We start from the raw sequence: 17,545 nt of genomic DNA, 5'->3' as shown, positions 1-17,545 counted from the left end.
GATGTATTTACAAAGATTACGCGCTCTGTATAGTGATAATAAAACGACGCCTTTGTAGCCTTGGCGTATCTTCACATCAACCTGCCAACATTCATTGTTGTTACGTAGCGGTTTCCGATATACCGATCGGATCTGATGAATTGAGGTACAGATAATGCATTGAAGTGTGTTTGTAGTCTAGTATTTAATGAGGAGGTAATGTTCTGTAATACAAAGGTACCTCACGGCTGTTTGGTACATACGTTCCTGTGAGTAGAGCAAACTGCTGTGTTTCTTTCCGGATTTTTTGGACTTTCACTATTGAACACTTTATTATAGCTTATCCAGAAACATATTACTAAAGACCTGTGTGCCAAAGATAATATTTCCACCATCAACTATCTAAAAGATTTCTTTCTTGCAGAGTAAATCTCATGTTCATACGATTCATTTTTATACAGTATATTTTTGTTTTCCGTTTCTGGTTTCCGTAATGAGTATTTGCTCTGTAAGTTACCCTGTACAATGTATGTCCCGGAATGTTGTACACTGTATGTCCCGGAATGTTGTACACTGTATGTCCCGGAATATTGTACACTGTATGTTCCGGGATGTTGTACACTGTATGTCCCGGAATGTTGTACAATGTATGTCCCTGAATATTGTACAATGTATGTCCCGGAATGTTGTACACTGTATGTCCCGGAATGTTGTACACTGTATGTCCCGGAGTGTTGTACACTGTATGTTCCGGAATGTTGTACACTGTATGTCCCGGAATGTTGTACACTGGATGTCCCTGAATATTGTACAATGTATGTCCCGGAATGTTGTACACTGTATGTCCCGGAATATTGTACACTGTATGTCCCGGAATGTTGTACACTGTATGTCCCTGAATATTGTACAATGTATGTCCCGGAATGTTGTACACTGTATGTCTCGGAGTGTTGTACACTGTATGTCCCGGAATGTTGTACACTGTATGTCCCGGAATGTTGTACACTGTATGTCCCGGAATGTTGTACACTGTATGTCTCGGTTAGTTGTACACTGTATGTCTCGGAATATTGTACACTGTATGTATCGGAGTGTTGTACACTGCATGTCTCGGAGTGTTGTACACTGCATGTCTCGGAGTGTTGTACACTGTATGTCCCGGAGTGTTGTACACTGTATGTCCCGGAATGTTGTACACTGTATGTCCCGGAATGTTGTACACTGTATGTCCCGGAGTGTTGTACACTTTATGTCTCGGAGTGTTGTACACTGTATGTCTCGGAGTGTTGTACACTGTATGTCCCGGAATGTTGTACACTGTATGTCTCGGAGTGTTGTACACTGTATGTCTCGGAGTGTTGTACACTGTATGTCTCGGAGTGTTGTACACTGTATGTCCCGGAATGTTGTACACTGTATGTCTCGGAGTGTTGTACACTGTATGTCTCGGAGTGTTGTACACTGTATGTCTTGGAGTGTTGTACACTGTATGTCTCGGAGTGTTGTACACAGTATGTCCCGGAATGTTGTACACTGTATGTCTCGGAGTGTTGTACACTGTATGTCCCGGAATGTTGTACACTGTATGTCTTGGAATGTTTATACTGTATGTCCCTGAATGTTGTACACTGTATGTCCCTGAATGTTGTACACTGTATGTCTCGGAGTGTTGTACACTGTATGTCTCGGAGTGTTGTACACTGTATGTCCCGGAATGTTGTACACTGTATGTCCCGGAATGTTGTACACTGTATGTCTCGGAGTGTTGTACACTGTATGTCTTGGAGTGTTGTACACTGTATGTCTCGGAATGTTGTACACTGTATGTCTCGGAATGTTGTACACTGTATGTCCCGGAATGTTGTACACTGTATGTCTCGGAATGTTGTACACTGTATCTCTCGGAATGTTGTACACTGTATGTCCCGGAATGTTGTACACAGTATGTTCCGGAGTGTTGTACACTGTATGTTCCGGAATGTTGTACACTGTATGTCTCGGAATGTTGTACACTGTATGTCTCGGATTGTTGTACACTGTGTGTCCCGGAATGTTGTACACTGTTAAATACGCTCCATATCATTTAATAACACAATCAGCTACCGCGGAGATTTGCGATGCCTAGAATTACAGATAAAATAAAGTCTGGCTATTGGACCAGAATATACCTATGTTAATGTACTTGATGCATGGCATTTCAGTAAATGAACAATAAGAACTAACGGATTCTAGAGTTATCCAAATATGCAGCTCTCTAAATATTCCTTATATAATGACAGGACGTTAAACTAACAACGAACCCCAGGGTGGTCATGGTACACCCTGTCCTGTCCTGTAAACTTCTTTTGATAAAAAATCTACTTGCTTCATTACTCTCAAACAAGGTCATGGAAAACTTAGGCTAAGGAATAGCCTTCTTGTGTTGATAGAAAATAAAGCATTACGAAGCCACACTACTGGTCAGGTATGTGAAATACAATACCATGTCAACACTATTTAGTATGAAGGAGGATTCCAACACAACTACAGTGTATTTATCTGTAGTTGTATCCATAGCAGTAACCATGCAATTCTTCCTACAGCCTCACACGAATATAACAATGTTATATACACGTATTTGTAATTTAATTAGTTATTGCATATTTTCGCGTACTCCGTCTTTCATCCAAATGCTTACGGCATTATTTAATTGTTTAGGTCTGGCGTTTGTGCCATATAACAATGTTGAAACACATTGTAGTGAGTGCATACGTTTGCGAATTCAATCTTGAATGTCTAATGTGTGTTAGACTTGCCCGACATTAGTTGTATGTAATATATAAATATGGAGTATCCATTACGATAATGTTGGTTTATACAAGAGGTAATCATTAAAACAATGCGATGTATTTAAATTTAGATTATATCAATGGCATTTTTGTCATTATTTCGCAACCTACTATATATGCGGATTTCCTGTGTGCTTAATGTCGTCAAGTTAAAGGTATACACTACTGAATATGTTAATGGATTTCGTTGATTAATATTCGTTTATATTTAGCTCAGAGTAGTATCAATAAATGCTGATTCAGCCCGAAATGTGAGAAAGAAAACTAAATAACATTGAATTCTTGAAAATGTACATAAAAAATCTTAATGCAAATATGTCGTTAATATGTATTTCTCATCTCCCATAGGCAATATAGTGCAGGGCAACTTCCGTTTCTCCTGGAAAAAAATAGGGGGGGGGGGGGGGGGGGCAGTCAGCATTAGATTACATTGTCCTGTGTATTGGATGGAGCTACTGTGCAGCTACGACTGCGTAAGAGATATGTGCGTCCCGTCGATAGAATTATCTTTTATTGTTCAGTAATGACTCTAAATCCATTAAAACATTGACATCTGTGACTTTCAAGAACAAATAGTACCCAGGAGGACCACACAACTCATTTGACATTTCCCCACAAAATCTGCGTCCTTGTGGTAGCGCGCTTAAATGAATAAGGTCACAATTCAAGACAATGCCAGTCATATGTGTCTGAACTATCATCAAGTTGTTACAGTATTGTTTTATATATTCGCATTGACTCCGAAAAATTGGAAACATAAAAGTGGCTATTCTGAGTGATATAATAGTTCCTTATTCTGTGTTTGCTTCATTACCCTTATGTACAGCTGGCATATAATTGAATATCAATTTTGTTTCCGGTTGTCAATCAAAGAACACACGCATCGCATTCCAACTTTTTCACAGAATCTCACACGATGGGGCATTCATCTTCACGTTGGGATTATATGCCATTAAAAAGCATGATAATTCGTAAAATGAATCGCCATCTTTCTTCAAGATTATAACCAGGAATCTGAATCCGACGGCTATTTCAGGCAGTCATATATCGGTGTTTGTTTTCCTTAATCCATCAGTCAGTCACTTAACTTAGAAACGACTACAACCAGACTGCATTGAGTCAGGGAAAAATCATGGTGTATGGAGAGTAGAGTGCGGGAATCAGGAATGTGATATAAATGATATAGAAAAATCAAAGCCGTGCGGCTTAAGATGAGCTCAAAAAAGTACCATTGATCAGTAGGTCATATACATGCTCAATACACAAATACATATGCCTTATCATTCAAAAACAATGCATCGTCGACACACTTTGTTTTTAACTTATACAATAATGACACATACGTTTCCTTCTATCTGGATAAGGTCTTTGATTAATAAAATTATACTAGGGCTATTGCGCGAGAGAGATACGACGATAATCAACACTTCCTTTCTATCTCAACAGTGATCGGTCCTATGTCCTGGTAGCCCCTCCCTTCATTCCCAGTCACAGAGAAAATATGAAGATCCCCATTGAAGCACACGTTTGCTTTTGCTTGAAAGAAATGTCAGGTCAATAAAAATACGTTGTTTTTTTTGCCGTGGACATTATAAATGATTAGCTATCGATCGATACCGAATTATAGGCAATTCAAATTATTTAACAAAGAGATTTATTTAATGAATAGGCTGATTCTAAAAATCAATTCAGTTATGAAGTTCCGATTTCCTTTCTTAATTAAACTGATCAAAACACAACCGATGATTTTATAGTAATACATTTATTACAACCAGTGCGCCAATCGTAAGGTAACTCAGTTTTAACACTGTATGGATAGTATATTACTATTCAACTCAATAATGAAAACTACCTTTCTACACCTTTAATGATAGAAACAAAATATTTACAGACACACCTATCCCCCCCCCCCCCCCCCCCCCCCCCCCCCCCTTTTTTTTTTTTTAGCGAAGTTTAGATTCAGCAGACTGTGTCGGGATTAACATCTGGATATACACTGCTGGTTTGAATATGATTTACGAAGACAGTCGCTAAACGCCGCGTGTACTGCTCAATGAGCTGGAAGAAAAATTTAGGTTAGAGTAGTCAAATATCACATTAAATTATAATGAAATATAACATTTTTTAAAAAACTAAAATTGATTTTTGGAATATTTTCCGAGGGATATCATTTCATCTCGTAACGTATTTGACTTTGGAGAAATTAGTTTTGAAAGATGTTTGTTTTTTTTACCACAATATATTTTCAATTATATTGATTGATGTGGAAATAGAGGCAACATCACCTACGTTCACCTATATCATGTTTAATCCTATTTAAAATTCAACCTTTTGATATGATGATTGAATATAGAATTCAATTTATACTTTTCTGATAAATCTCTTCACAGGAAAATACATGTATAGGCATTAATTTAGATATGTGGATACATGTAGCATATGTCATCAAATTCATTTACACCGATTTAATGCATATGTGTGGTACTATAACAGTTATATGTCAGCAGCTGTTAGAAATACAAACGAGTTCGATTCATATCGTACAAAACAATAACATTTTTCATGTCAAATGTATATGTTGAATAGCTATGAATGTGCTATGGAGAAAGGCGCATATATAAACACCATTAAACGCCCTATTAGCATTTCAAAAGGACGCCAGCTCCCCGTTTGTACCACCGACCAAAATAATCGCATCGTAAACACAAACGGACGAGACACATTGATATAATACCAGTCGTTCTCTCAGGCATTTTCTTGCTCAAGATGGGCCCCCGTAATACACTGGTGACTTGACCTTGTGAAACAGCAGCCTGTAAATACGAGACGAGATGCCCGCTCGGGTTTGTTGATAAGGTTAACCATCCGTGGGTAGTTTCATTTGATCAGATGTAATATAGCATTGTAGAGAAATATCATGTATCATTACAGTAAATTCTGCATGATACTCGCTGCTGATTTGCTATAGTTAAACTGTCACCACACATAAGGTGATATTCCATGGTAACAACAAGTTGTTTATATAGATCTGTTAATTTGATGGTTGATTATCACGGTGTGACGTACTCGTTAGTTAAAACCATATCATCCGTACATCTCTCTAGGGACAGACACTATTCATCTGTCGATACGAGTGTCGGCGATCAACTCTTATACAAGCATGGCGTGGAGTGTTACTAAGAGAGAAGAAAACGGTACTACTGTCAGTATAGGAAAAACCAATACTTGGCGAACACCAAGAGAGACTTGTAGCGAAAACCGAGTACCTGCGATTCCGCAGCATTCGCTGAGAAGGGAATGGATCAGCCCAACATCGCAGTGCTCTCTCTGTTGCAAACTCATCTATACATCTTAGGAATATGGGGAGTGTATGTCAGTAGTAGAACAGTACCACAATGTTGTGTTATATATCGGGTTTGAGATATATCACTTTATTTTTACATGTATTGATATGTTGCACTCTGTATACCACAAACGGAGAAAAAGCAATCACAACGGTTCACAGATTGTCTGTGCTGTAAATTACATAAAGGACGCCTGTAATATATATATATGTAAATATATATATATAAATAATAATGTGTCATTTAAGTGAAATTTGTGAAAATATACTTCAAGGAAGCCATTGATATTCCTGCGGTGGATTTGTCGAAGTAACGTACCGATTGAGAGTGATGATCTGTACACCAAAAGTGACTGTCGTACTGGGAATATTCTATGATATTGAGCTATAAAAATGTATCAATGAATACATTATTATTTACAAATTTAATACTTGTGAAAATGTGATTTTATTCGACATTATTTTTGAAATTTGTGTATATAGGGATATAGAGAACGGACGCAGGGATTACTCTTGTGGCCGAGGGAAATTACCTGTCTAAGCTTTAAATTCACTGTTCCTATCGGATAAGCTGTTCTCGTTGGATACTATGTCCGTCATCTGACCTTGATGTGTCCGTTGGATATTTCTGTCTGGACTAGTGTCCTAGGACGGACTGGATAGAACCATTTTCCCCACCTACAGTATGAGCTTTCGACACAGGAAGCGCCTTGCTACCTACTTACTGCTGGGACTAGCGCTTGTTCAGTGTGTTAATTGCCTCCCCGAGCTCATTCACATAGGTAAGTCTTCATTTGTCCAAACATTATTTGCTCTAATCGTTTATTGATACACTTAAGATTTTAATTGTTTATAGATTTTCTTCCTCTAGTCTTCATTACAACTTAGCATTATCTAGTGAAACAGGTCGATGACGCTGTGTACACACACCGAGTCAATCAACCATGCACTACGGACCAATTTGTAGCGGCTATGCGGCTCTGGTCCATCACCGGGGACACAGAGGGAACCCTGTATACTGGAGGATATCTTGTTATTTATGGATTTTATATAATAATGTATATACACAACAACTTATATTTTCATCGAAAATGTTTTTTTCTTATTTTTAAGGGGAATAAAAATATATCTCGGTCCAGTCCATACTCACGCATATTTAACATATTATATACAGAAGTATAACATTACAATATGATTTTTTATGCAAAATGAAAAATACATTTAGACTGTTAATTTCCCCGATATCCAGCTAGTACAAATATGCTAATGACACAGGTTCTTGCCCGTCTTTGTTCAGGTAATAGTAGAACTAGATTAGGCGGCATTGTGTCACAAGCCTTAACATCTCCATACTGTAGGTATGAATGTTATTTTGTGATGAACAAATCGACCAGGTTCAATTGATCTATTCACTCGCGATTCGAATGAATTATGTAGTCGTTTAATACGGGTGTTTGGTCACACCTGTGAGTTTACTGGGCTATTGATCCTTTAAAGTAATTTCAGGTATTTAATTTATGAACGATAAGGGTATTTATAGGAATTTCGGATATAGGTTTGGTGAGTTCTATGTTGAATTTCCTATTCATCTGATATTTGTTTTTATTCATCGTACACATCTTTGATTTTAAATATCTAATAAGTTTTATGGAACAGACATGTTTAATCAATATATAATGTCTAACATCTAGTTCAACACACCAGTGATCCAGCACTCGCAAGCGAATGTTTAGTTATTACAAACTAAATCATCCCAAAAGCTAACAAATCTTTGCTAAAAGTGCCGTTGATATGTAGAAATATAAAGCATCTGAATGGTGTTGGACTTCTAACAATAAAACAATGGTCCACTTCACAAGCACCAGATTCCTTGATTGTGTAAAAATGCCCATACATTTACAATAGTATACACATACATGTATATTCACCGCAATAAGTCTATCGTGAACATCTTGACAGCTAGGCTAATTACAGAAATATATGATAAATATATTATAAGACTGATGCGTTTTTTCTGTATCTCATTACCTCTAAGAACATAAACCAAGGAACATAATATCCTATATATCTGAAAAAATGTCCCTCTTAATATTAATATGTGTATGATTGGGAACGGGAGTGAGAAGGCATAGTACACGTGGAGTCCATTTATTCTGCGGGAATTTTATCACCAATATCACATAGTGTTTTGATAGATATTTCTATTTTACGAAGTGGGTGCAATTTCGCCCCAGATGTAAAGCATTTCTGTAGGTAGTGTAATGTCATATTAATTTCTAGCTCGTATCACGGTATTTACGATATTTACAGATATACTGGAAAATTAGATTTCTTTATATATACCACATAAACTGTACACCAGACGCCAGGTCTTTTTATCCAACGTCTACGCATAAAGTAATATCAAATGATAATACTAAAAATACTAAGTTTTATTTTCTGCACTTTTTTTACATCAAAATATTAATTTTTTTGAAAAAATTACAAAATCATCACTTCATACAGTCAGTTTACATATAGCATGGATAGATACAAATGATATATGTAGTGATGATGCTGATGAAACATCGATGAATTAATGTGTTATACAATTTTATTTTGCCCGGTAAATAAGTACAGAATATGTTTTTACGTATGGTTACATTATCAGAGATAAAACACACCCCCTGTATGACGAATAGGTAATTATGAGAAATTAATACGCGATTTTACACTTGTGATAACGATAGGAGATATATAGACATATGCCACAGATATTGTACATGTTTTGTTACATTTTAACCCCGAGTGGTCAGAAAGTGATAAGTGGCATTACCAAAGTTAAACAGGATATGTCTTCACCACAATTTAACTCGGGGTTTGTGGCATCGTTGCCCCCTTGATGTATTATATATCTAATCAATCTTACTGGTAATTTATAAAATAGGTGTGATCAGAATAGGAAGAAACACACAACATTAACACCATGTTTCGTAAACAACATGGCTGCGGCATCGTGCAATTACATCGGGGAAATCGGGGCAGATTTACTCTTTGAAATTACCTTGAGGTAGATTAATTTGAACACATGTGTATACGCAAATGTGCAGTATTAACGTTATATTAAGTAGCTCTAAAACCTACGGCTACTCCCACGAAACGTAGATGTGAGTGAGTACAGGCCACGGGTTTCATCTCCCCGCCATGCCAGGCCCCTACTCCACTGGGAATGTTATCGCGCTGGTGCACAGAAATAGGATGGATTCCATAGCCCAGGCTCGCTGTGAGATGACAACTTCGTTAACGGACAGGTCCTTGTATTGCTAATTACATTTGTGATTTTAAGGAAAGTCAGGAACATATAATGATTAATAACGACTCAGGATATTTCATTTTTCCTATAACTGACGCAATCGTTGATATACTTACAACGGCGTTGATAGGTATTTGCTAAGGGACTATGATGGGGGACTTTGGAAGTTGGGATGCATTTCGCGAGAGAGAAAAAATAAGCATATAATGCAGGTTATGTCAATTGTCAATAGAAACACTCGATGGTAGCGATCTTCAGTGGAATGACAGGGCCTTTTGTCTGTAGAGAGGAGACTACAGTGTAATTAACGATGATATTGGATACATTGTATCAAGTAGACAAAAACTAAAATGTCTGCCAATGCATAAAGTGTGATGAATGTAATTCTATCCCTGTTGCAGCAGGGGCTTAGTGTTATTTTGCCGATATAGAAGCGATGCGGCAACGCTTAATTGAAATATCCCTTGTATATCTCCTACGATTATCCAATGGTTTCGTGTGATCCTGCATACAGTTGATGCGTTGAGTATTCAGCGGGTTGGATTAAATGTGTCCATTGACGAGTATAGCTTAATATTGTTTCATGATCCTGCAAATTTACGTTGTAGGTAGTATGGCAAGTCAACGAATTTTGTGAATGTTTTAATTTACTTGCATTCAAGTATAGCAATAATAACGTTATCATGAAGTAATCAAGTTTATATACATTTTTGTATTTAAATTTGTTCTACTGACATGTGAACAAAGTGTAGTTTTTGCATTTCATACAACTTGCGTTTTACACATATTGAACGAACTTAGCTTGGAATGTCATCACTGTGTCTTGCAATGTCAAAATGTGACGTCATTCTATGGATATGAGACAGCAAAAAAAAATTGTAGCACCGCCATTATAAATTTTACGTTATAATACAGGATACGGTGTTTTTATTTATTTTCTTTTATTTAACATGGAATATTTATAAGTATATTTATTTTAAAATTAAGTGAGGACAATTTATCAAAACCACTTTGGTTACGAGACACATTATTTTCTTCTATCAAAGGTCATTTTTTTATTAAATAAATATCACACGACGGATGTTACACGGTAGATACATGGAAGCTACCTTATAATATAATATGACATGAACTTATTTTAACGCAGCTTTAGGTTGATATTTTTCGATGATTACCATTAGCAATTATGTAAATTTCTCATCGTCGATCCTTTGATTAAAACACCGTATCAACTCTCAACGCCAACATAGTATTAGAGGGCATTGTTTTAATTTTTGCAGAAAATATCTAACATTTGGATTGAAAGGAGACATTCAAAAAACCATCCTGGTCATGTAGCAAAAATATTACACGACATGTAGACTCAGTAGTACAGATAACTGTACAAACGTAGATATTAGATTGTCATTAACAGCGCCTGTATCACAGAGCGTTGCTGTAGAGCTAACGCCTGTGATATGTGGTATCAAATTAGTACTTCAGATGGTCCTTATCTAAATATATTAGTATGCTTTTACGACCACAATCGGTCGGTAATTAATGTCTAAAGCAAAAATTAAATTAACAATATTTGATATTGTAAGTTCTTCAAATTATTGTATTTAGACATATAACATCATTTTTATGAGTTCACAGCGGATATTTATATAATAATTATCTTACGTCTTTATATTATTTACATCATTGTATAGGCAAATTATTACATACCGATTCAGCTATCCTTGATGGTCACGATTCAGCTGTTCAGGGATTAAGCTCGATATCAGCCCTGTTCTCGTCATAATACTAAAGCATCAATCAAATTTCGGATTACTTCAATCCGTTTTTAGACACACATTTAATTAGCTACATATTATGTAACAAGTATTTGAACGACTTAATCATAGCAGTTAGAAATGGGGAAAACATATGTGTGTAACTGCCGAATGAACCTACCACCGGGTATGTTAGTATGTACAGCAGTACCACCTACTGACAATATTTTCATTATGGAGAGAAGGACTCTTTATCAACCTATTTTGATCCCTGATGGTCTTAACTCTGTCACTTTTATTCGACGACAAAGAAGTTAAAATATATCCTTTCCTTGGCTTAATTTGCCGAAAACGGGGGAGTAAACAAACACTGATCATCTACGTATTTCTAGCAATTTCCTGCTGGTCGACAGTTGTCGATCACTATTGAGGTAAAGAATAAAAGTTAACGACATAAGACATGCGAATTATTAACATAGGGATGAAATGAATTGTAGAAATTACATACTTCACAGAGAAGGCCCTTAATGACGTTTCTCTCTCATTCGGGCTCTATTTTCCTACCCTGCTTGTCAATGGAACATCAGCATTCCTCAGACATAGTTAAATGTAGATAATGGGTGGAGTGAACAATCCTACGCCGTACGGGGTCTTACGTCCACAATACAGTGTCGGTAGATCCTACATGAATGGTGAAGGGCAAGCTTGCTTTTGTTTTAGACAAAACTAAAAAGCACAAGTATAAACATCTGTATGTCAGTTTAAGGAGGACTTCAAGTGCTTGGCATGTTTCTCCACACATGAAACTAATTGTAGTACCACTGATCACAGCTAATAGTTTACATAAAGTGTTGATCCTAAAACAGAAAGGCACAGCATACGGAACCAATTTTAGTTTTCGGCCTGTGTACCTCTTTTCCTGGAGCTATGTTATAAAACCTTTTATATAGAACAGACTTCGTAATCTGATCGAAAACTACATGTTTGTAACTAATGTATCCATCGTTACGGTGGTACATATTTAATGTGTACAGTCTGTTAGGGAAACCGTTCATTAATCATACGTATTGTATAAAAGAATCCACGGCCTAATCATTTTTTAAACTAAAACCTCCAAAACTTTGCGGCCGGTTCAGAGTGGGTTTTTGATCTAAATCACAATATCTTCTGACACCAAAATGATTCAGACACAGCTACCGTGCCAAGAAGATACATGTATCGGTTCCAAATACGGTTCGAGATCAGCATGAGCATGCCTACATGTAATCGAAATCGTGACTATATACACTGTAACAATAGACACCGAAGGTAGGAGTTGCTTCCTTATCAAAGGAAAATAACTCATTAATTAACCATCGATACATTTAACTAGATGTTAAACTGTATACTATTATAGACATTGGTATATCAGAACTAATACAAGGCGACTCAGATATCCATTAAACAATGACTGGTGTGGAATACATCAAATAGATTACCGATGTTGTAGGAGGTCGCATACATTATATAATGTATTAGTATTTCCACACAGGGTTACTGATATATCTAGAGGACTTTCTACATTAGGGCTGTATTCCTAGCTCGCGGTGACGTTGTCGCTGTAAAAAAACATTTGATTCGCCGATCCCGAGAGAAAGACTATGAAATAGTACTGAACAAATGATATCGATTTGTATGTGGGCATGCGCACACAAAAGTAACACTGGCCTCCCAAGGGCGGAGACAAACACTAGTGAAATTATCAGAATATACGTCAAAATTTTACTAAACTGATTTATTTATGTAATTAATAATCACGCGATAATTACTCAGTAGATTCATACACATTTTGTCTCCAGACATAAACTTATTATGGATTTTTTATTATAAATAGTGTCTGTTCAAATGTCTTAAAAAATGTTATATTCTCGGAAACACGGAACAGGGGATAATAACTACAAATGTATCAAAGAAGCCATAATGGCATATCTGTTTGACAGATACAAGACATAATATGATTTATTATATATTTGTTTACTATACATGTATCCCAATTCTTGCTTATTCAAATATAGCACAAAGTAGTACTAACAAATACATGATGACATTTTATGAGACACCATCTGAAAATCCGCCATACATAAAGCTACCAATCGATAGTAATGACGGAGGCGTGCCGACTTCTCTACTGTTCCCTTTCTGCTGTTAAATGTATTTACTTCTGTCTATTTTTTTTATATACATTGTATTAGAATGATCCAAATTCTTATTTTTATCATTTGCCGGCACTCATCTTTTTAAGACACAACATTTGATTTATCGACGACAATCGCCATAAAATCCAGGTCAAATTCCACAATTAATGAGAATTAAGCCAGTGCAAACGATACAGGTAGGTACCACTGTAAATATCGAACACTTCTTGTTTCATGCACAAGAAGAGAAGAACATTTTCAAACCAAATGCCGACAATAAATCTTCCCCGTCGGTTTCATCAACCTGCATATCTCGAACCATTGCGATGTACTTTTTCCGTTAGTAGTCGACATAGGTCACGGAAATGGTGATAATTGGAACGAATCCTTAAATACGGAATCAACTTCGACAGGTATCTGAATTCATGGGAAGCAGGTGCTATTATCTAGAAATGGAAAATTGGTAATTCTAAATCTGAAATAACCACTCTTATCGTACAACTTAGCGGTAAGCTGGCCGTAGTAGTCAAGTTGTAAGTAAAGCGTAAGTAGTGTCCTTGCTTCCACGTTTTACAGAGTATATCCGATCAACATGGTCAATGAAGTTTTTGTTATATAAAGCCTCTCTATGTGTATACATATATATAACTTTCTCAAACTAAACTTCATTATCATTCGCAAATTTATCTTCATCTAATTCCCTTCAAACATGCTCAGTTACGTCAACAATTCGATAAGTCAAGCAACATTTAAGTGAAGGATAGCAAACATCTAAAAATAGAACATGAACCAATACTACGCGCGCCGAGTAACATCCCCGGTTAATAAACAGAAAAAAAACTTCTGTTTGTGTATTAAATGGCGATACATTTAACTGCCAATGGATGGTGACTTTTCACGTTAAACCTATCTTTAATTTTGGTCTTACAGACTCTCGTTGTCTCTATAAGTCGAAGATTATGTTGTGAGTTCGCCTACTCCTTTTCTTTGCCTTCGCGGCAACAAACAATCTGATCGACATTGGGCTTCTGATGCGTGAATTTAGCCGCCAGTTCGCCATTCTTCAAATCAAACCAGTTTGCGTACGTGTGTATTGCATATTTGCCGTGGCTCATCAACATATAGAAGGAGGAGCATCGTATTAGAGATTCCCTGTAATCATTAGATAGATTCCCGGTTTAAATTGTAATTTAACAAAAAAAAGTATTGTCTCTCATATGATATCACTATTGGGTTTCACATTATATCATTTAACAATTTTTGGTAATTTCTTTAAAAATGTATGTGTTATGAAAACATTGGCTTTGAATATAACACATCCGCAGTACATCTATAGTATAGATGAAAATGAAGGACCCGACAAGGCTCTTGTTACCTGTTTCAAAGCTCTTAAAATACCCAGCTTACACAATGCTACGATACATAACAATTTAGCCATTAAATAAATATGATTGACCCTGTATACTTCTGTTGAATAAAACTACGTCATATTTTATTGTTTCGGAGAAGAGATTCCAACCACAACGTAGGAACTTCATAATTATATTCTTCCACCTTGATACGCATCTGTTCTTTGGCTGAAAATACTGCATTATGTCAATAGCTCTATTGTTTGTGTTTTGCAATATCAAAGTTCCTAGTATGATTTTTTCCTCTAGCAAACGACAAAAGACAAGCAAATGTCAATGCTGCCAAGACCTTAGATCTTGTGAGCGATCAGATCGCTATAAGTGACGTCAATTACCTAATGGAATGTATAACTCGTGATGTATTTAATACAATACTCTACAAAAGCAAAGCCATAATGTAATTGCATGGTAGTAACTGCTCAGCGATTGTCACAGTTGTACATGCTGGTTGACGATTGTCAACTTTTCTTAAGTACAAAGAGCCCCAGGGAAAGTCAAAGATGTTAACATGATGATATGATTCCAACTGTACGCCATCCTCTAGAGATGCACATGGAAATGCAATCAAAGACCAGTTGTTTGTTACGTGGCAGAGATAAAGAGCTAAACACTGACGGTAACCTTCCTAGTTTATTGATATAATTATGATAATTGCTAGGAACAGTTCCCATCGTACAAAAAATACAGAGCCTATAAAGAACACTTCCATACCAAGGATAATTTTATGTTTTTCAAATTCATTTGCAGTACAAACGTACAGAAATACGAAAATTTCCGTTAGTCCAATCTTGTTTTAATGGTGTTTAACTTAAAGCCTTCATAAAGACTATAATTAGAGCACCATTGAACATCTAAAGAAAAAAAATAGAAAATTTGATAAAGTGGGTACCGGCCTCTTGACACGTACAATGGATTTCCGATCCACTGACATGAATTTCCATCATAAAAGCTTACTTTGAAATAGGTCATCTATCGGCGTTTTATAATTACCGTCAATATGAGTGAATACAGTCGTATTAGGAAGTCAACACGCCAAGCCATGTTATATGTATGAACTGAAAGTTTTATGTTGAACGATCCTTTCTTTCCCCAGATGTCCCTGCAATCAAATCTCACAATGGACATAATGCGACATCTCGGTGATGCCGGACGGCTGCCAATATACATACTATTTATTTTAATAGAGAGTTTAATACCAGACGATTTCAAATATATACCAACTATTTACGACGGCAATACGTCTATACAGTTTGACACTTTCACACTGTATGATCTGTTTGCAGAGACTGTCTACATTCACGTGTCTCCCTCTGTTGAAATCCGCACGTTTATAGATTTGAGGTCCAACTGATGTAAAGACAGGGTGGCAGTTAACAACTTAACTGTCTGCTGAAATTGTTTTAACATATTTCATATGTGAATATTTATCATTTTACAGACGAACTTTTCCCTAGAATGTATTGTACAATCGATACGAACTGTTTTGTCATTACGAGTGTAAACGGAAGGGACATTCGGTAGAACGTCTCCTGAAACAATAATTAGGAATATCACATATAAATGAGAAATAATGTATGCTTTATTTGAATTTTTAATGTACAAATATGATTTTTGATATATAACTATGGCAATGGTAATTGTACGGAGATATAATATGTAAGAATGTCAAACATAAAACTTGCCTAGACGCTTACTTCTCTAAGACAATTATGTGACGTCGGACATGGCAATGTCCAGCTGTTGGCAATCTAACTTGACCCTTAGTTTTGTTGTGACGGGAAAGCATGGACGTCCACGCACAGCCTGTTACAACCCGTTTGGCATCCTAAGCCATATGGACACAGTGAGACATAATCGCAGGGAGTATTCGTGAAATATACTTCCGTTGTTATTTCTTCACTCTGTACACGTGCTGCTATACCCACTTGTTATTTAGATACAGGAACTCAAACGAATTTAATTTTTTAAAAACTTTTCTAGCACAAAATATTTGGAATATACTGAATTTCTTTGATGAAATAACTATCTAAAAACACAGTTAATAAATGGAAGACAAAAGAAACGCACCTAGCCGGAAACATTTGCCATCAGTATTCATGAAGTTGTAACCTTGATATCATTAATTCATTTATTCAATTTTCGATGTGCGATTCCATTATGATAAACCGAGTCCCCGTCATGCATCACGATCAGTCTTACATTTGGATCTTCCTATCTGTCGTGCTGTCTCATCCCCAACAGTTCCCCCAACACTACACCTGGTTGTATGTAGTGGTATCGGTAGTACTACTGCTCGCCATTGAGCATGGCTTGGTGAACTGCTGTTAAAGTTTACGAGATTGTGTCTTTCCGGCACAAGATAGAACATATAATCTTGTAATCATCATATACCTATCGCACTGTGACGTCATAATGTCGCGGGTCGATAACACGCACAGCTTTATGGGAGCTACATTTCCGTGTCAGCTCTACATTGAGGCGGAGTAATTTGTCTTCCGGGGACTGGATAATAAAAAAAATCTACTTCACTCACTTTGCTGCCGACACTATGACCATGTATCACCACAAGATCCACTACACAGCCGTTGGAAATAGGTAGACGTGTGAGACTTGACGACCCCGACAAAAGCAGACTACGTGACAACAATTATCATATCAAAAGTATTCAATCATTTATTCAGTTTAAACTTTTGTGGAAAATCAATATTTTCAAAATATTTTGAATAGTTTGTGTTGTGTTATTGGTATCAATTGTGTAAACAACGA

At 36.4% G+C, this 17,545-nt stretch overlaps 1 protein-coding gene across 1 annotated transcript in view; it reads left to right on the top strand.

The window, feature by feature from the left end:
* Positions 1 to 6,112: 6,112 nt before the first annotated feature.
* Positions 6,113 to 17,545, top strand: part of LOC117328138 (glutamate receptor ionotropic, kainate 2-like) — a 169,886-nt gene continuing 158,453 nt past the window's right edge. Inside the window, exon 1 of the mRNA XM_033885526.1 lies at positions 6,113 to 6,932. Within this exon, the coding sequence (XP_033741417.1) occupies positions 6,836 to 6,932 (97 nt within the window). The 5' untranslated portion in view covers positions 6,113 to 6,835. The remainder of the gene's footprint in view (positions 6,933 to 17,545) is intronic.

This window comes from Pecten maximus, chromosome 5, assembly GCF_902652985.1.
Source record: "Pecten maximus chromosome 5, xPecMax1.1, whole genome shotgun sequence".
Taxonomy (NCBI): Eukaryota; Metazoa; Mollusca; class Bivalvia; order Pectinida; family Pectinidae; genus Pecten; species Pecten maximus.
The sequence above is the reverse complement of the archived record's forward strand: the minus strand, read 5'-3'. Positions and strand labels throughout refer to the sequence as shown.